The sequence below is a fragment of the Festucalex cinctus genome, chromosome 2, assembly GCF_051991245.1.
Source record: "Festucalex cinctus isolate MCC-2025b chromosome 2, RoL_Fcin_1.0, whole genome shotgun sequence".
Taxonomy (NCBI): domain Eukaryota; kingdom Metazoa; phylum Chordata; class Actinopteri; order Syngnathiformes; family Syngnathidae; genus Festucalex; species Festucalex cinctus.
The window spans coordinates 4,538,876-4,560,193 of NC_135412.1; the positions used below are offsets into that span (position 1 = coordinate 4,538,876).

General features: G+C 43.6%; 1 protein-coding gene and 1 long non-coding RNA gene across 2 annotated transcripts; one reads left to right on the plus strand and one right to left on the minus strand.

The window, feature by feature from the left end:
• Positions 1–144: 144 nt before the first annotated feature.
• On the plus strand, positions 145–11,010 carry LOC144013463 (uncharacterized). Its single transcript, XR_013282249.1, has 4 exons — positions 145–253; positions 1,073–1,138; positions 10,042–10,221; positions 10,329–11,010. It is a non-coding gene; the product is annotated as an uncharacterized LOC144013463 (long non-coding RNA).
• On the minus strand, positions 2,986–20,316 carry adamts5 (ADAM metallopeptidase with thrombospondin type 1 motif, 5 (aggrecanase-2)). Its single transcript, XM_077512380.1, has 8 exons — positions 18,969–20,316; positions 13,201–13,333; positions 12,157–12,324; positions 10,284–10,567; positions 10,013–10,196; positions 8,859–9,034; positions 8,594–8,769; positions 2,986–6,244 (listed from the first exon to the last, which is right to left on the minus strand). Exons 1-8 carry the CDS (start codon positions 20,070–20,072, stop codon positions 5,587–5,589), a joined length of 2,883 nt encoding a protein of 960 aa, XP_077368506.1. The 5' UTR covers positions 20,073–20,316; the 3' UTR covers positions 2,986–5,586.
• Between the last annotated feature and the right edge of the window lie 1,002 nt (positions 20,317–21,318).

Below are 21,318 nucleotides of genomic sequence, written 5' to 3' on the forward strand. Positions count from 1 at the left end.
CAAACCAGTCACCGTTCGTCCACCTTAAAAAATAACAGCATAATAAAAGAGTGATTGTAATTCAACATATTATCCACTAGATGTCAGAAACACCCCAAATAAACGCCGACCGTTATTTCCTGCAATTACTGTATAACCGTAAGATGGCGGTGTTGCATTACGTTGGAGGGTCGAGAGAAATTTAAAGCTCTTAGGTCAGTTAAGTGTCCGCAGAAAGGCAGCTGCGGTCAATCAATTTTCTACAGCGTGGCAGGTGAGGTGGAGCCTATTCTGGCCGACTTTGGCCATGTACAATATGTTTGTATTTAGTAGCTGCTTGTTTATTAGCTAGCTTGTAGCAAACGTGTGTGACGTCATGCATGCTGAGCTCACATCCGTGTTCAACTGCTGAAAGGAGACTGATTTCTGTCCTCTTTCATCTATAACGGCTTCAAACATCAAAGCGTATGTAGGAATGGAAGAATGTTGATTTGTTGTGATTGTATTGGTGTTAATGTTTTATGTTATGTTTTTTTTTTGTGTGTGTTTCTGTAAAGCGCTTTGGGACAGCTCAGGCTGTTTGAAAGCGCTATATAAATAAAGTTGAGTTGAGTTGAGTTGAGTTGAGCTGTCAGCCATTGACACTATGGGTTACTTAAAATGACGTTCCAAATCATGATCAAAAATAAGTGAGCCATGGCGGTCGTTACCTATAGCCATTAGGCAGTGTGATGTCATTTTCATTTGAAAGCGAGTGACAAAATGGCCACCTCATGAGCTAATGAAAATCCGGTAGGTTTTTCTGCTTAACCCGTATTCTGCAAATGCAATATTAATCACAATATTGTGTTTGGACTAGTGGGGGTGCATAGAGCTTTTTGTGAAGTAATATTTTACCCTAACCTTTGGCAAAAACCTGATTTAATACATATGACAGGCATTCATGGACAAAGAAACACTTTCTATAGTCCATCTTAAGAAAATATTAGTTTCACGCTGCGTCAGAAATATTTGTCATGACATGATTACGTTGGTTAGGGAAAGTGGAGTCAAATTAATTTTAAACTGTGCTGTCTTTTCTTGTGTTTGAAAGGAGGCAGCTGTTCATCTCCCCTTGACCCGATGACATTTTCCACAATTAAGGAGATGCGGTATAAAGGTTAGGAGATTTGGCTTTCGAAAGAGCCCCTCCATATGTGAGTGAGCGAGTGAGTGAGTGAGTCCGTCCGTCCGTGCTTTCAGATTGAGGCCAACCAAAAGACATCTGTGTTGTGTTATATCCATGGTTGGGAATCTAGATCCAGAAAGTAAAAACCCTCAAATAGTTTGCCTTTAGCTTCTCGTCAACAGGTGTAAATGAGCTCGTCGTTTACTTACCAGCTGAGTAGAAGCACCTGTGGGTATAGCTAATCTGTGGCAGGATTTTTACATTATGGATGATTGGATCTGAACCTTGGCATGTATGGCCATTTGCTAACTTTACTCACGAGTTAACTCGCAGATCTTCAACTCATGTACACCACCAAACTGAATGAAATACATGAAACCAAATTCAAATGAACACATAATAAAAATTCTAATTGCTGACTTTACTTTAAATACTTTTACTCCACTACTTTTAATGTTAGAAAATGACTTTTGATTAGAGCTGTCAAAATTAGTCGATTTATCGACAAGTAATTGATTATCAAAGTAATCGACTATTTTAATAATTGAGTAATCGTTTGGCAACTTTTTTTTTTATTTAAAATTGTTCAAATTCTCTGATTTCAGCATATCAACAGTATTTTTTCCACTGATTTCTGCAGTCCTTCATGAAAGAAGACTGATTATCGTCTGCTTTTAATCAAAATAATACATTTGCAAATATGTGTTTTACTTTGGGAAAGAATGACCAAACTGGTGACACATCAACTCCCCTTTAAAAAAAAAAATCACTATACCAATACAAAGTATGAAATAAACACCAATCACTGGTTAATAAACAGCAATTAAACAGTAATCCGGGGGGGGTACTTTTGTAATACACTTTAATGCAAAAATTAAAGTCAAGTCACTTTGTAACAAGTGTCTGTTTACAAAACGTGATGTTCGTGATGTCAACCTTTAACCCTTTAGGTGATGTCTGGACCTATGTGATGTCGTTCTTTAGTCCTTTACGATTCACTGTCTGTGGGTGCAGTCTGAGAATTGTGTGTGGTTTGCCGGATTATTGTCCAACTGTCCTGTGTACTGCGTCTCTGGGTTTCTGCCTCTCGATGTGAATAAATAGATAAAATCTTATTGGTGTCTGCATTCTGGGATCCAACCCTTCAGCACACAACAGCTTCCAGGTACTTTATGCAAAGACTGTTCTGTTGTATGAAGCACATAGCTAAATACATGCAACTTTTGAAAACCTATTGAATAATTTCCTGCGCACTTCTGATGATCTCGCACGGCGTACTAGTCAGAAATCAAATCACCAATCTAGACCAGTGTTTCTCGACCCTGGTCCTCGGGGCTCACTATCCAGCCTGTTTTCCATGTCTCCCGATTCCAACACAGGTGAGGGTCGTTATCAGGCTTCTGCAGAGCTTGCTGATGAGCTGTCATTGAAGTCAGCTGCGTTGGGAATAGGGAGACATGGGAAAACAGGCTGGATTAGTGTGGTCCGAGGACCAAGGTTGAGAACAAGGTTGAACTAGACCACCATGTTACCACAATTGCCAAACCAAACCGTGATCTGTCGCACTTGTCCTCCATTTTTTCATTGAAATTGTATGATGAAATGTTTGTTACAATGCTGTCCGAAAGGAAAAATAAACACATAAACCAAACCAAACCAAACATCCCGTAGCCAACCTAATTCAGTCCATTCGGGACATGCTTAGATTGGCAGTACATGTGTCACAACCAAATGTATTTTACTTTCTGTTCTGAGTGTAAAAAGATTGGATTTTGTCTCAATTAGTCAAGTATTTGTGTTGACAAATAAAGAAAATGACAGACAATCAGATGTTTAAATATAGATATTTTATGTACACCACACAACTAGAAAAGAAACACTATATCCTTACAGTGAGGATTCTGCATAGATCTAAGTTAAATAGTAATCTGATACAAAATGACTACAATAAATAAACCTCATCTCGTTGCTTTGTTATTCACACATAGCAGTTGTACAAACAATAAATTACAAGCTCAGTGCCGTTTTTGCTGTTCAGCGAGAGGGCTTTCCTCAAAGGAAGAAGTTGTGTGTTTCAATGAGGTGTACAGATCATGTGCATATGGCTCTGCAAACTGCTTGGAATACCAACACGTACATCATATATAATCATCCACTGTTCAAGAAGGTTTACATTGAATTGTTATATTGCAATGTGTAAAGCGGGGTACACACCTACCGATTTTGAAATCACCATGTGTGTCTTCTCGTGCGTGCGCCGTACTTGAAATAACCAACACAGCGCACCATACATACAAACCGTTCTCCACTGGTCAGGATACGGAAACCGAGCTTCCTCTGACTTTTATTACAAGTGTGGAAAATATTGTCCGATTATCAGTATGTGTGTTCCCCACTTAAGGCAGTGCACACCAATGGAAATTTCCCAGTGTATTGTCTTTGTTTGCATTTTTACTGTCACTCGCAATACATCTACGCGCACCCGCGTAGTCACACACGCACTTCAAAAATGAAGCAAAATAAACGACGCGTCTTTAACCTCCAAGAATGTGAATCTTAAAGGTGCACGATGCAAGATTAGACTCAAATTTGAGTGTTAAAATAAGCATATTTTTCACCCGCACATGTTTTATGAATCGTATAATGGACAGGAGGCACGACTGTGGCACAATGACTGTTGCCCCTATTTTTCTGAACAGTGTTCCCTCGTTTTCCGCTGGGGTTAGGTTCCAAAAAATACCCGCAATAAATGAAATCCGCCAAGTAGTTAGCTTTATGTTTTACAACTCTTATAAATGTTTTAAGGCTCTAAAATCCCCGACCGCACAATTTATACACTTTTCTCATTGAGGCATTTACATGTTCTCACATTTCTCTCTTGTTCAAACATTGACAATGTTCAAACCTTCATAAATTTTATAAAATGGGTATATTACTGTAAAAAACAAATATGCAAAATTGCACTTAAAAAAAAATCCGCGATACAGAGAGGCCGCGAAAAGTGAACCGCGTTATAGCGAGGGAAGACTGTACAAGTAAAAAATGTTGGAGCGTTTGGGCCGGAATCTTTAACTGTGGCTCTGAGTATGACGTCATGCGCGTGCACACTATTGTCCCTGTTAGCTCTCGTGATTGTTCGCGCAACTTCACGGACAGGACAGCTAATTCAAACTGGATTTAAAGAGACCTGCACCTGATACGTCTCAATCCTTTGTGGAGACTCCACGGAAGACAAAGAGAAGTCAAAAACTTTCAGACCAGCGTCACGGGAGGACGCGGATAAATATAGGAGCAGCGTTTGTCAGGTGGAGAGAGCTAAGAGCTATCCTGGGGATGAAACGGGACACACAGCTTGCTGACTTTTTGCTAAAAAGGAAAGACTTTGTAACCAAAATACAATCGGGTCTATTTATGATTAGCAGTGCAGAATAAAACTACCACACGGTCGCTAACTAATGTCTCCGCACTTCGACATATTAGCAACGTACTGCTATCCTCAATGTCATCGGATTCCCGGGACGCACTATTTACGTTCGGAAGGTTGTAATTACGTAAGCTTTTGTCACTCAAAATGACTCACATTTAAAGTAACTTGAAGATGATTATGTTTCTTACCTCTGTAGACATTATTAAGCCTCTGAAAAAGGCGTTGTGCTCCGTGTTTACGTTTGTTCGATTAACTTGGAGTTTTGCTCGTGCCCGAAAAGTCGCGCGCACTCCTGGCCGACTGTGCACGTCGCTGGGGTCCATTCCACGTTTCGCCAAAGGGGTCGCAAATGTGCAAAAACTCTGAATATTGAAATATTGCATCGTGCCCCTTCAAGGATAGTTATGGAGTCCTGATGACCCTCTGACGACTTACTTGGCAAAGACACTCTTTAGAAGGTGCAGGGGATTATCGCAATCAACACTCGTGTGAAAGAACTTTGAGATCCTGAGCAAGTCTCGACCTCAGTATAGCTGTTTCCCCTACTTTTTGTCGTACATTATTGTGCGGAATGGACAGACTGTAAAGCACCATTTTAAACACCGAAAGTCTGGGTTTCCCCAACCATTGTTGGTCCACATCCCTGCTTAGCTGGACGGTCAAAGCAATGAAGTAAGCTGGAGGGCAAATGGCGTGTGTAGGACTGAGACACACACGCAGAAAGACACAACGATAAGATAAAATACGTTTTGGATGCCGAGACAAAGTTGAGTCACCAACATGCAACACAAGTCCTTGACTTAAAAAAACCAAAGCAAAACAAAACAGGTTCTCCCTTAATTAACTCTACAAGTTTGATTCTGAGACATTCTTCAAGCAGAGCCTCTGCGAGACGTTGTCCAACATTCACAATCCTGATTAAGGTTCTAGATTATGTTTTCAATTCATTGTGTCCATATTCCACCATGCAGCACTTGATACTTTGAAGTCTTGTTCTGCTTCTCCTGCCATTTTAACATTTTCTCACAAGACAGTGTTTAAAAGCGGAGGGGCGGGAATTCAGCAAACATCCCTTGGACAGCTTCCCGCCCTGGTCCTTGCACTGAACTGTCCTGCTCTGCCAACCGGTGTCACAAGTCCTGGAGCAGCTCATCCATACTCCTGTCACCCATTGCGGCCCGGGCGCTGGTGTAGACAGACTGGAAGCCGTAGTTGGCGCAGGAACCAGGATGGTGGGAGCGGGGGAGGATGTCGTCGTTTTGCTTGCGTCCGTCGCGGTGCCCTGCAAATGGGCCAAATTCAAACTTGGGACAAGCAGTTGTGGTGGAGTTGTCCGGCGTGGCATGAAGAAGCTGTAACGAACATCCAGGGGCTTTTTAGCATCTGTCGCAAGGATCTGGACTACCACGGCTTCCTGAAGGGCCCCGGGCCCCATGCTGTGGAGCCACTCATCCCTTTGACTCCAGCCACTGTAGTTAAGCACAGAGCCGTTGAGCGGAATGATAGTCTCGGAGGTGGAGATCATGAACTTGCCATTGAGGAGGTAATCTCCACTGGGTCTCCGGAGGGCGAGGTAGGCGGTGTAGCGGGTCTGCTCTTTTGCCTTGTGCTGACGAACCTTGACGTGGGTGGAGCCTGCAGGGATCTTCACGACATCAGTGTAGCCTTTACTGTTTGTCAGGGTAAAAGTAGAGATTTGGTTAGCTAAACAGGAAGTAGAGATTACTACACAGATGATAGTCTGTTAGCTAAAACAGGAAGTAGCGATTACTACACAGATGATAGTCTGTTAGCTAAAACAGGAAGTAGAGATTACTACACAGATGATAGTCTGTTAGCTAAAACAGGAAGTAGAGATTACTACACAGATGATAGTCTGTTAGCTAAAACAGGAAGTAGCGATTACTACACAGATGATAGTCTGTTAGCTAAAACAGGAAGTAGCGATTACTACACAGATGATAGTCTGTTAGCTAAAACAGGAAGTAGAGATTACTACACAGATGATAGTCTGTTAGCTAAAACAGGAAGTAGAGATTACTACACAGATGATAGTCATGGTAATGGAAACCGGAACACAAAGTGTGCAATACGAGACACTGGCAGACCTTGGAGATGAACCCACAAACAAGGGTCGCAGCGTCCTTTAAACCGAGATAGCCGAGTTTCATCGTGGTAATGGTTTGATTGCGTGTTCTATACTTTGGTACAATTACGTGTTCGCTCGCTATAAGAGCTGCCGCTGTTGTACCTGTACAACGACGCTATTGTTGATCCTGAATGCAGTGACAAATTAATAACTATGACACTCGAAATTTCATTCAAGTAATAGGATGGGGCCTTAGTTTTAGCATTAGCAAGGACCAAGCTCTCTCTCTCATCTAAGCTTCAACAACTCAGTTTGTTTGAATGAACAGTTTGATTGAGATCTCAGGCTTAATAAACGTATGAAGATAAAGTGCTATTTAAGTGCACTTCATTTACCATTTATTATTTTTGATCAAATTTTATTTTTCATATGTTGGAGTAATGAAGCGTTTTCCGGTAAAAGTTGAATAAGTAAGCGATTCGAGTTTATTCGGGACTTGGTCGTTGGCATGAACGAGAATCTCGAGTGCTGATTATGGCTCGACTCCAGGCTCAACATGGAATGGTGCCGATTCCCAATCCCAGCCAATCGTAGTAGCATCTCTCATTTGCAATAAAATCAGGCCAGAATCAAATGGCCTTAGTGGGCTTCGTGAGATGAGATTGGTATGCACATTATACAGTTGTGTTTGAAAAATTACACACCCTTGGGGTATGTAAACTTATGAGCACAACTGTAAATGTACAAAAACTAAACGTCGCTTAAAGGCCCAGTGTGCCGGATTCACTCAGGAAAATGCACTTTTTAAATACAGGATGTGCACACTTTAACTTTCTCTCAGTCTACACATCTGGGTTTATGTTAACCTTTGGTGGGGATTTCATCCTAACCCCCCCCCCCCCACCCCCCAGCCTGTATTTTGTCATTTTCTGTTTGTTTTGTCAACAGCTGGATGTTTCTGTGGAAAGACAGTGTTTACACCCCTCCAGTCAATCGCAGAATGGGGGGGGGGGGTCTTGTCGCAAACGGGGCCGGGCGAACGTGTCGGCTGCGTGACGTCACTCTCGGGGCAATTTGAAAGCACGCACGGATTATTATTTTTTTTTCTCACTCACTCACTCACTCACTCACTCACTCACAGAAGCTTACGCGTGTGAATGAGTGAGTGAAGAAAAAAAAAAATCCGTGCGTGCTTTCAAATTGCCGCGGGAGTGACGTCACGCATCCGACACGTTCGCCCGGCCCCGTTTGCGACACGCCCCGCCCCCGCTCTGCGATTGGCTGGATGATTGTAAACACTGTCTTTCCACAGAAACGTCCCGCTGTTTACAAAACAAACACAAAATGGCAAAATACAGGCTGGGAGGGTGGTTTAGGACAAAATCACCACCAGAAATTAAGAGAAGCCCAGATCTGTAAATTGAGAAGTAGTTTGTTTGTTTAAATCCTGTATTTAAAAAGTGCCTTTTCCAGAGTGAAACCGGCAGACTGCACCTTTAAAGATATAAAACTGCTATGTATTGCCACCAAAATTCACATGCACATCGATATTCATGTCAACTTCATCCGATCAAAATATCAAAACAATTGTCACAGTATTTTCGATTTTATGGACATGAAGCCTTTTTCTCACCATACAGCTAACATAAGTTGACATACCCCAAGGGCTTGTAAACTTTCTAATGCAACTAGGTTAAACTGTCAGATCGCCTCTTGCGTATGATGTAGTTGACTGCACGTATGATGTGGGCAATTGGATACGGCATTACACCCCTCCGAACATGCATCCATGCGTGTATTTCTCATAACAGGCTGACTTCATACCATGTTAAGGTACATACATATGCTCAAATGAGATGTAATAACTCTATACAAGCATGTAAACAAAAGTAGATGTTTTTGCCATGAGTTGTGTTTCCTTTGCTCTTACCTTTTCTTGGTGAAGTTTCCCACAACGCGGATGCATCCTGTGCTGTCGCCTCCGCATATTCCACACTTGTCAAACTGAAGTTTGGAGCCTATAATTCCGTCGCAGCCCGTTCGCACGCACTTCCCCTTCACGCACACTGAGCTGCTGTAAGGTCGACATTCGGTCCCGTCTATCACCTGAAAATCGAGACTTTCTTTCAGCATCTTCCTAAAAATGTTGTTTTGCTAATATGTCCCAGCACAATTTTTTTTTTTTTTCTGCTCACCCTGTGCGAGAACACCACATAGTAGCCGGTTCCTTTTGCTCTGCAGGTGAGTTTGCACACATCTTTTGGGAGAACGCCAGCATATTTGGGCACCCACTCAACAAAGGTTTTCACCCCTTTAGGATCGGTCTGAGGGCCGTTACGCACCTCACATTGCTCCTGCCGGAAACTCTTATCTAGATGATAACAGCATGAAAAAAAACGTTCAGTATTGTATTGTGGTTAACAACCTATACCAGGGGTGTCCAAACTTTTTCATTTGCAGGGCCACATACAGAAAATCAGAAGGACACAAGGGCCACATAATGTTATGAAGAGAAATTGTGTTTAGTCCTAAAAATTGTACAAATAATTTAATTATGCTTTTGCATATTTAGAAAAATGCTGCAGTGTATAAACCAATTTATTTGTAATATGGCAGTAGGGTTTATCATAGTTTTGGAATTTTTAATTTTAGCTAGTTTTCAGGGTGGTTCTGTTAGTTTTTATTAGTTTAGTTCTTTAAAAAAAATGCTTAGTTTTAGTTTGTTAGTTTCAGTATTAGTATTAGTTAAAAAAAATGTGTCTTACTTGTGCGCAATATTTAAAAAACACCACGGGAGTGACGTCATCTGAAGGTGCTTTTCTATTGGCTGCTGCTAGATGATGTCACTTCTGTGTGACATACTTTCAAACGTCATTATTCCGGTTGATAGCAAAATAAATCTACAAAAAATCACATTTAAAATCATCCCTAATGGCTCATGCATTCTATTAATTACCAAAGACTAAAACAAGACATTTTTTGCTATAATTATTGTTAATTTTGTAAACATAAAATGTTGTTTCATTTACATTTCATTTTTTAAAAATCATTTTCGTTTTTATTTTTATTTCGGTAACAATATTGTTTTTTGAATTTTAGTGTTAGTTTTTCATTAGTTTTAGTGAACTAAAGTAACCTTTAATGGCACCTGTTTTTTGATACCCTCCCTTCTTACTTTGACCATCTCGAAACATTTTTGTTTTGTTTATTTTATTTCAACTGAGTCAAATGCCATTTTTAGCATATGTCGCGGGCCACTGAAAAATGGACGGCTGGCCGGAAATGGCCCCCGGGCGGTAGTTTGGACACCCCTGACCTATACAAATACTGTACATGATGCCGCACTCACTTGATGGCGGGCATGGTGTCACATTGCAGGACCGGTAGATGGCTCTCTTCCCAGTGCAATAACGGCCGTTGTTCCGCGGCGGAGGATTGTTGCACAGCCGCTGGGCGAATTGCACTCCTCCACCACACGTTCTGCTACACGACCCCCAGGAGCCCCAAGAGCTCCAGCTGCCATGATTGGATGACTGGAGCATAGAGGAGAGCAGAAAGGTCAGTCTGATCAACCTTGCACCAGCTTCCCTAGAAAGTTTCAAATGGAGCCAGCCTCCTACCGAGTAATGTCTCTTGCGCGTTTTGTCCACACACTTGCCCTGCAGGCAGATGCGTCCCTTGCCGCAGGGCGTTCCCTCCACAGCTGGCAACTTCTTGGTCAGACACACCATCTGACCCTGGCGAATCACCGCGCACCACAGCCGAGAGCACACGTCCATACCGGGGCACACGGTGTATTCTGGACCGAAAGCCAGGCGGCACTGGCGCACGGCGTCGTAGCTCTGCCCCGGGAGCTCTTCGGGGCCCAACAGGGGCTGACGGGGCAAGTCGAGGAGACACTCGGCTGCAATGGGGAGCATACGATGGTGCTGGTGGAACATTACTTTGGTTTTCGGTCAAAATGCCTTCACACTATATTTTGTGGCCATGGTGATTATATGATCTTTGGCTGTGCTACAAACACGTTTCTTGCTCAGTGATAGATACAGTGGGAATTCACATGGATGCAAGTTGTAGGAAGAGAATAAATATTTTACAGGCTCCTAGGAGTTTTCACTTTCAAAGTAATTCCAGATGTTTGCTTCTGTTCACTCGAGAAGGTGCTGTAAAACTAGGGGTGTGCGCAAAAAAATCGATACGACAATATATCTTTGCGGGCCTCATCACAATACACGTATCGATACGCAGGTGTCAGAATCGATATTGCTAATTAATTTTTAATGGGGAGTTAAACGAGCGTCTTTGAAGTTGCGCTCATGCACGTGTAGAGAGGAAGGGAGCAGAGGAGACACGGGTGCCTTTGCAGCTTGCATTCTACTTAAGAAACAAACAAACAAAACCTCGCAGCGTCTTTGAAGTTAATTGCCTTCAATTAGTACACATGGAGCAAGAGCGCGAGTGAGTGAGTGGTTGAGCGGAAGAAATTGCACTTATTAAAAAAAAAAAAAAAAAGTGTACGTATGAAGTAAAACAAATAAATATAAATATAAATAAAAATAGCTCACCAGTGTTTGTGTCTTAGAAACTTAACATGGTACATGTTTCTTTCTTAATGTACCAACTTTCCCAAATAGAATGTGTAACATGAAAAATGCCGTTATTTATCCAATTGGGTCAAATCAGCACATTTTTTAGCTGTAATTTTAATACTTTGATATTTTTGCTCATATCATCCCATGCCTATTCATAAAGTTTCCTGGTGTGCCTGTGAAAGCTGTTCCAGGAATTCCGCTTGGGGCTAACCAGAAGAGCATGTCATTTAGGTATACATATGACTGTTATAATACAAATGCAAGTAAACAAATGTAAAAAGCAGAATGTATCATTGTGAAGATCATGTATTGGGATACATATGTATCGTGATTAGGGATGTCACGATAAGGGCAATATTGTGATCTCGTGACCCTAAAAGTGCCACAATATCGTCGTCGTCATGCTCACAATATTTAAAAGGAACACATCTGTTCAAAAAAGTCACGTTGATTTCCATTTGTGCAGTTCTAGCACCTTCTAGTGGCTATTTTATTAGTGCAATTTAATTTTCATTCGGGATGTTTTGGCCTTCTGTGTTTAAAATCTATGCTAATTGTCAGATAAAAGGGGAACCTAATTTGCTTTTGAAGCGATCAATGTGTGCTTGCATTAGCAAGTAAGTGCCTCAATATTGTTATTCGAGATTGTAGGTGGTTTATATGCATTGCTGTTATGTACAAAAGCACAATATTGTGCTTTTTTTTTTTTTTTGTTTTTTAAGTATGAGCTCTTTTTTTTTTTTTTTTACAATATTGTGATCTTTTTTAAATATCACCAATGCCCCCACAATAATGTGATAATTATCGTATCGTGACCTTCATATCATGATAATATCGTATCTTGATGTTTGTATATCGTTACAGGTTGTTGGCAATACTCAGCCCTATCTAAAACCCTCACCATTGCCATCGTCAAAGAAGTCTGTGATGGTGGCCGAAGTGCAGCGGCTCCAAGGTTTGGACGCGTCGATGGAGGTGAGGATGGAGGACATGAGCCTCTTGTCGCTGTTCACGCCAAAACGCTCCTCGCAGAATTTTGAGTCATCATGGGACAAACCGAGCAAATGGCCTGCGGCAGATGAGGGGGAAGGAATTTAAACGTTATGTACGGTCAATGGAGGCGAGAAATGATGCCACAGGTTTGCACTTGCAGCAAGAATGAGAATAGAAAACACAATAAGCAATCGGGTAACGCTCATGTGAGGTTCAACAACCACGAAAGGTGCTGACAGATGAGCCAGCCCAAGCTTGTCCGTATATCTGTTTACGTCTTAACAAGTCTTAACTCTTTTACTGCCACACGTTATTAAAAAACAACCCCCAATGACAGTGGATTTCGAGCATTTAAACTAATTTTTCGAAGCAAACAGAATATTGTGTTCTTTTGCTACATAAACAACATGGGTACCACATGAAAGATTGCATTCCATTCTTTCATTAGAAAAAAAAAGAATGTTTCTACCTTATTCAGTTCTTTAATCACCATTTGAAAATAGATCATTTGAGTGACATAGAGTGAAAATTGAAAAGAAAAGATACATTTTCTCCACAACAGTGACTTTGATACTAATATTTTTTGTTTAGTGACGCTCCGTCAAATTAGGTTTAATGTTACAAAGGCTTTGATTATTCACATTAGCCTTGAAAACGTTCTATTTCATCAGATTGCATCATGCTTCATTGTAATTCGCAGCTCTAGTTAGGGCCCGAGCAGCTACCGCCGCCATCTGCTGGCCATAGTTAGTGGGTGTTTTTGATTTCACAACTCATTGACCCGGTTGCGCTACACTTGGACGTTGACTACCACTAATATATTTAAAAAAAAAAAAAGAAAAAAGAAAAAAAAAGTAGTTGACGTCACTTAACGTTTACGGCGGCATACATCGTGATTTTACTAAACGTTATTAACCGTTTTTGGCGGTTAAAGAGTTAAAAACACACTCACCGATCTCGTGCGCCACTGTGAACGCGGCGTGAAGCCCGTCATCCTCAATGACGGCACAGCTTCTCTCTGGAGAGCAGATAGTGCCAACGTCTGCCATTCCCAGGGTGTCACAAGAGTGATGGCCGCAGAGGTCCTGCAAAGAGGCAACGCAAAGACTTTAAATTAGCGCGAGGGCTTGCTCTTTACTGTGTCCCTTCGATGTTTCTTCCACCGCCATTTTTGCCAAACCCACAGCGGTGCATGATAATGATTTTCACGCACGCATGCGGACGAGCCCTCGGGGTGATTGATCGGTTAACATTCCCGCCCCATCATGTCAGCGGTCAAGTGACATGAACGTACACAAACATTCTTGCACGTGCACAAAAACTAGGGGGGGGAGAAAAAAAACAAAACATGCGTGTCGCGTGAAGATGAACCATCATGTTAAGTGGTGCTGACAGGCCTGCTGGGTTGCGGGGCAGAGGCTCCACGGGGGAGGGTGTTTACCCGTTCCGGGTGGACCAGTTAGGAACAAACTGCCTTGTGTTATGCACTCGCACTTGACTGACTGGGTGGGACCACTGCGCACACAGATGTACATCACTCCCGTTCATGCACGTAAATACAGTACATGCGCTTACAGGAAGCAAACAGGATGAACATGTGCAGCACGGCAAAATGGTGACCGTGTTTGACAAGTAACGCGCACATGGCCAATGAGGGGGGAACTCTGCCCACTGAGCGCCCTCTTGCTCTCTTTATGTGCAGACAAGCACAATGTTTGTTTTGAGTCTCACAGTGGGAGTGTATAGAAAGTTTCTTACACTCTTTCACCCCATTTCTTTTGTATTTGTTTCTTCACCAAACCCATCCAAGACCATGGTGTGAAACGAGCTTGTTTTCGGAGCTAAGCGTAGAACAAGTGAAGAAAAATAGAAACCGTGCTTGTTTTTACTCCCAACATCGGTTTTTATTTCAAAATAGACAAGGAGGGGAAAAGAAAGATGGTCATAAAAGAGAAACAAATCAAAGGAAATTGACCAAGGAATGGCGATGGAGAGATTGGCGGGAATGAACGCGAGGATCTTTGGGCATAGAGTTACGGGGGTTATTGGCAGAAATAAGAGGGGAACGGGTGGCAGGCTGGATGCGAAAGTCAGGCCAGGTGGGTTGTGTGCAGACTCGTGGGAGCCCGACTGGTCTTCGCCAAGATTTGAGTTAAACAAACCAAGCCAACCAGACACACGTGTTAAAAAGTCCGACTAAGCTAGTTTAGCTCACCCTGAAAACACACACTACACAGCTGATGTCATGACTCATAAGAGTGGAGACCACCACCAAAGCTGAACTTGAACTATTTGGAGCTGTACAACAATGTATGTTCAGAGAATGTAGCACTTCCTAAAGTGGAAGTCTTAGTTGAGAAGTAGCGAGGAAACAATAACTTCCTCAGCTAAGGTTATAAGTCAACCCCAAAATTCTCTTTACGATATGTTGTATGCCCTCTCACTAGTCTAAACGCAACATTAAGATTAATATTGTGTTTGTGGAATATGAGTTGAACATTAAAGTCGACCATTTTTATCCCATTTTACCACATGCTGTCGACTGAATATGACATCACAGTTTCTCGGGGCTCAGGTACCAATCACAGAACAGCTTGCGGACATCACATGATCAAACTCAGAAAACAAGTGAGCCGTGATTGGTCATTATCTGAACCCTGAGGAACTGTGATGTCATTTTCAGTCAACAGCAAGTGGCAAAATGGCCGCCCCCTGAGGCTGAGATGTATAAAACCGGGTGGATTTTACTGCTTCATTCATACTCCACAAAAAGAACATTAATCAGAATTTCATGTTTAGAGTAGTGGGACTACATAGAACATATTATAGAAATGAAAATGTTCAGATTAACCTCCCACATATAAGGATGTGATTAGATGATCGAGTGCCGGTAAAAGAGTGGCCAGAATTCACTGATGCATCACGGTGAGATGAGGGTGAAGGCCATGCAGCGTGCCCGCTGGCCAGGGTCCGAGGCGCTGGGCTCCATGCAGGGACTGTCTGCAGGTCGTCAACAGATGCCAGACGAAGTATAACGTGTGAAATATCAAGAACAGCTAAAACAAATAGAAGGGCTGTCTGCGATGGCGGCGAGAGCTGGGAAATGTACACTGTGACCGAGACAAAAACTCACGGACGTGGTGGGGTTTGTCAGGTGTCTTTAAAAGTATTAATTGTACAAGAAAAATAATGACGTTATCAAATTAATTATGGACAAGGTATTAACTTTTTACTGCAGAAAATGGCTCAATGAGCCAAGTATCCCTTTCAAACTTCAGGTGGAAACGCAAACGCCAGAGACAACGGCCGGAGCCGAGATTCAAAAGAGGAACGTCAGAACTGTGGGGCAGACATGCCAACCAGATCACTGTGCTGCCTCCTGACTAGGGCTGCACCGATTGATCGGCCGGCCGATTTATCGGCCCCGATTTCCTTAAATTTGGAAAATCGGTGATCGTCCGATCTCTTAAAAATAAGCCGATCTTTTCTACCAATCTCATCTCCATCCTCAGAGGTCTGAAAAAGTCAGCCACTGTCCTCTACTTTTGAGATGATTAACTTATTTGCTCCCAAAGACGTATTTATATGTTGTTGTTTTTTTTATTTCTTTTATGCTAGAGCATGAAGAAGGCTTTGATGCATCCTCTGAACTGAAGAGAATGCTTGAAGCAATGGTTGTTATTCCAAAAACGGCCAGTAGGTAACAGCTGAGTATAAGAGATCAACTAGGGCCATGTTTTCCCCACTGTTTTAAACAGATTTGTGAATAATGATGAAACTATATTCTAATGTTAATTGCTGCAAAACTGAAACAGACAGAAATATACTTTTTTTTTTTCCTCCGATGAAAGAAGAGACTCTAATCTTGGTTATGGCAGGTTCCTTGTTTTTATAGCAATAGAACACAATATTCTGCCTTGCGAAGGAGGTTGCTTCAGTGAAATTGCCTGGGAGTGAACGAGTTAATAGGATTTTCATTTTCATTTGAGAGAACCACTTCACGTGCAGTTAAAACAACCCGTTTGTTTTATTTCGCCGATATCGTTCAATATTTTCCTATAAAACAAGATTGGAACACTGAAGGTATATGCTGCTTGTAATGAAAAAAAAAAACCGGTATCGACAATAATGGGGATCGGCAGGTCAGACTTTTTAAAAGATCGGGCATCGGTGATCGGCCGGAAAATTGTGATCGGTGCACCCCTTACTCCTGACGGGATGTTATTGTATTTTTTCAAATGTAAAATAAAGCTCTGTTTTACTCACCGTTTTTGAAAGAGAGATAGCACAGAAATACATCTAAAGGAATATGAAATGGCCAGACAGACTATTGAGAAATGGTTCAAATATCCTTGTCTCACATGCTTTGATTTCTTTCTTTTGTTTTTTTCACCCACAATGCAGCTGGGTGCAAGACACCTGAGCCAAACGCAGTTATTTCCTGGCAGTGCTCTTTCAAGGGAAACAGTAACCTTGTGCTTGTGCATTCCTGTTTCGCTCACTACTTTCCTGCAGGTTGTTTAGATGTGCAGGTCTGCCCATCATGTTGACTGACAGGTTAAAGTGATGGCAATTTTAGTGCTCAGACACAGCCAAGAATCTTGAGGATGGGCTTTCAGAGCCAAATAGGTCAGGGGTCAAAGTTAAAGTAAACTGGCGACTACTGCTTTTATGGGCTTATGAAGGGCATGACCTAAAAAAAAATGGGGTCATGAAAGCGCAGCCATTATACTTACTGTCCGAAAGACATGCGGCAGATAACATTTGATCATAACAACACTTTTCTGGGTTGCAGGGCAAGTTAGGGTTCGCCTGCTTCTTCCAGTTTATGTATGAAATAATTGAAAAGGTTCCAGAGAAGTGTACAGTGTTAGGTTTAAAGAGTTGACAAAATGAAGCCATCGTTGCTTATTTTGGATGCTAAAAATGGAAAGCCACGATAAAATATTTTTGAGAAAAAAAAAAAGTATATTTTTGCAATTAAAGTAATAATATAATAATAAAGTGGCATATCTAGTAGTGTTGTTCCGATACTGTTTTTTAGCCCCCGATACCGATTCCGATACCCAGCTTTGCAGTATCGGCCGATACCGATACCATACCGATACCTAAGGTCTTTTTTTTCCTCAACATAAAAAAGCTGTCCTGCCATTGGTTCAGAGCATTCAAGGGCCAATAGGATATCTTAGATCGGCATGCAGTGAACATGTCACATATCAGTGAATGTCGTGCACGAGCAAGACACAAGATGCGGCATGTTACTTGTGAGTAGTCACCGATACCGATTCCATTGTTTTAATTATTGTTTTCCCGATACCGTTTTTTGGCCCCCTATACCGATACCCAGCTTTGCAGTATCGGCCGATACCATACCGATACTTAAGGTTTTGTTTTTCCTCAACATGAAAAAGCTCTCCCGCCATTGGCCGATACCATACCGATACTTAAGGGTTTTTTATATTGCGAGTAGTCACCGATACCGATACCACTGTTTTAATGCAGTATCGGTGCCTCTGCCGATACCAGTATCGGAACACTAATATCTAGTGAGGGGAGTGATATGTACTTTGTTAGTTTCACAGGAATGGTCAATATTTTGGGTCCTCAGAGAATGGAATTTTGGTGAACACGTCCTCTCAGGCGACATCAGGGGCTCGAATAACATCTGGATTCATATGGTAAACTCGCGCCGCATGGTATTGCGATTAATGGGTACTGACTGACTGAGAGCCGCCATCTGCAGAAACCAGCCTCCTCTGCGGGCTTGCCCAAGCAGGTGGAGTGTCAACAAGGCTCGTAGGTGGTTGGCACGCAGGGACTGGGACTCTTTGCCAGCTCCTTTTGACAGCCCTGCCAATGAATGACGGCACCAGCCCAACACGTGAAGCCTTTACATGATCCAAAGTAATACTCCGGGTTGCCTGCTTCAAGAGCAGAAAGGTGTGGCTGCGGTGCAGGCAGCAGAGGGGCGGAGGGAGTCTGAAGTAAGGCAGAGAGAAGTTGGGTGAAAGAAAGGCTAAAGCCCGTGTTTGTTTTTATGACAGCCTCAGCTGAAAGATTCTGTAAAAGTAACCAGGAAAAATGTGCAGACTGGAATGTTAATACAAGGCTTGGGAGACTGCCTTAAAGTCGCACTGGATTTTTTTTTTAGTGATGTTTCTGGGGTGCTAATTTTAAAATTCCTGGGAAGAATTTGTCTACAAAGCGTGCAAGCAAAACCCTCGGCTCTCAGCCCCTGAGGCTTGTAGGCCGTCAGGGGACTGGGAGGGCAGGCTGGAGACAGAGTCTGCCCAGAACAACACCACAAGCAGGAAATACAGTTTTTATGGCTGCTTCACAGATGCTGAGCAGCGTTAAGCACACAAAATTCAGCACATAGAGGATGACAGAAATGGGTGTTGAGGCATGCGGGATTCGAGACTCTCCAGACTGGGATTCAAAGGGTCGACAAAACAGACAGCTCAGTCAACATGACCGCTACCTTTGGTCTCCATGTGTGTCCTTCGCGCATTGAGTCACGAGGAAACTAACCAGACGTGTCAGCAACTTACTAACTTGCGTGCTTAAATGTGCACCGTGTCACCCAGTGGGCAAAGAGAAGCAGCTGCCCGCCATCGAAATCAAAACAAGTGATGACGTCACTCTGTTGCCTTGGCATCACACCTGCGCTCTAAGCTGCTCTGATGCGGGCGGGAAGCCAAGCGACGGAAGTTTGTTTACCTGCCTAGTGAAGAGGATGGCCGCGTCGTGGTGGTGGTGGTGGTCGTCGTCCAGTGGGTTTTGCTGGTTCTGCCACTTGCAGAAGCTCTTGAGAGTTGCCGCCGCGTTCTTGGACACTTCCAGCCCTTTGTCTTTGTCGGTGACGGCGGTGACTTTGACCACGGACAACCGGATGGGGTTCTCGATGCTGGCGTGCCCGTACAGCTTGGACGCGATGGAGGCCAGCGTGAGGAGATAGTGGTTCAAGTCGTTGCCGTACTTCTTGGTCATGGTCTCATCCGCCACCAGGAGAAGCTCCACGTGTCTGGCGCGAGAGACCGACCTCTTGCGCCGCATGTGGCCGTCCGCAGTTCCAACGAGCCGGCTCCACCACCTCCGCCCGCGCGCGTCCACATCACCCGCAGAGAGCTGCTCTCTGTCCGGCCTCGCCCCCGCCCCCGCCCCGCCGCGGCCCTCGCGCCGACGTTTCCCCGCCGCGTGCCTGCGTCCTCTGCGCCCGTCGCGCGTCCCGCAGCTCTCGCGGCCGTCGCGCGCCGCTTCAAAAGTGAAGCTCTCGCGCGTGAACGCGTGGAGAGCGTGTTCCGCGTCCTTGTCCTGCAGGGCGCGCGCGTCGTGCTCGTGTCCCTTGGCCCGGACGATAGGCGTGACCGCGTAGCGCACGCCGTGCACGGCGAAGAAGCCTTCCAGACCTCCGCCGCAGAGGTTGAAGACGGCCAGGGATTCCGGGTTGGTGTTCACCGTGCCGCGGTACACGCAGTCCCGCTGCAAAGAGTCCGAGCTGCCTCCCATCATGGCGAGGACATACTGAGGGCTGAAGTGGTGCGACAGCACGGACTCATCGCGCTCCATGTCGAGTTGAAAGCGGCTCCCATCCAGGTAGATAAGATACCCCGCCTTCCCCCCTCCGTTATAAATCCGGTCAATAGTCCGCACGACTCCATCTGTCCTCCTGGCTGGTGAGAGCAGCGAGCCGTTCGCAGGTGGGAGATAGAAACCCTGGAAAACGGAGACCCCGGCGCCCGGTTGCAACTCCAGCAGCGCAAACAGCAACAGTAGACGCAACCGAATCATGCCGCCGGCCGCAGCGCCAAGAAGCTTCACCATCGTTCATTCCACACAGTGCAGCATCTAGACGCTATACGATGTCCGAATCAAACAAACGAACCCCGGACGAGCTGAGGAGACAACTTATGTGTTGGCCCAGAAAGCGCATCTTGCCATGTCCTGTAAATCGGCGTAAACAAAAGCATTGAGAGGAGCAGGGATGGAGGAGGAAAAGGCGTAGCAAGAGAAACTGTGTGCAGTCAGGGCTAAACTTGGAGAACAAAATCACAAAGTTTGCTCTTAATAGGACCCAGAGAGGAAAAGTCCTGCCCCCTTTGCGCTCAATCACCACCCCTCCACCCCCCTTTGCTCTAGCTCTCTTCCTCAAATCACTCAAGTGCTGGGAGGAGAGAGAGAGAGAGAGAGGGAAGAGGAACCTGAACAATACTTCCACTGGAGGAGAAAAGTCCAAAGTGTCCCCCACACAGTACGAGAGCCAAATAATTCACTTTGGTCGACTATCAGTCCTTAACGGCACAAGAGTCACCCAGTACAGACTTGAAAAGCTACTAACTGAATAATAATAATTAGGTTATGGGCGAGTACCGATACCAGGCATCGGTATCGGGCCGATACCAGCCTTTTTTCAAGTACTCGAGTACTCGTGACTAGGGATGTAACGATATCCAAACATCACGACATGATATTATCCCGATTTGAAGGTCGCGATACGATAATTATCACGATATTGCGGGGGCATTGGTGATATTTAAAAAAAGATCACAATATTGTAAAAAAAAGAGAACTCGTACTAAAAAAAAAAAAAAAAAGCACAATATTGTGCTTTTGTACATAACAGCAATGCATATAGGACAATCTCTAATAACAATATTGAGGCACTTGGTAACGCAAGCACACATTGATCGCTTCACAAGCAAATTAGGTTCCCTTTCATTTGACAATTAGCATACATTTTAAACATAGAAGGCCAAAACATCCCTAATGAAAATTAAAATACACAAATAAACTAGACACTAGAGGGTGCTAGAACTGCACAAATGGAAATCAACCTGACTTTTTTTTTTTTTTTTAACAAATGTGCTCCTTTTAAATATTGTGAACATGACGTCGACGATATTGTGGCAGTTTTAATATCGCGATATCACGATATTGACCTTTTTGTGACATCCCTACTCGTGACGCAGACGAGTACAAGCGACCGATGGCAGAGGGGGAAGACGTGAAGTGAGTCCTCCTTGCCTGTAAGTGGCGCTAGCTTGCAGCAGTTTTTCACCAAAACTTCACT

Excerpts from the sequence above, each read along its gene's own strand:
- adamts5 (XM_077512380.1), bottom strand. The coding sequence starts at position 20,072 with ATGGTGAAGCTTCTTGGCGCTGCGGCCGGCGGCATGATTCGGTTGCGT. Across the intron at positions 10,568-12,156 it reads CTTCTTTGACGATGGCAATG|CCGAGTGTCTCCTCGACTTG; the intron begins GTGAGGGTTTTA and ends TCCCCATTGCAG. Across the intron at positions 6,245-8,593 it reads GGAAACTTCACCAAGAAAAG|TAAAGGCTACACTGATGTCG; the intron begins GTAAGAGCAAAG and ends CCTGACAAACAG.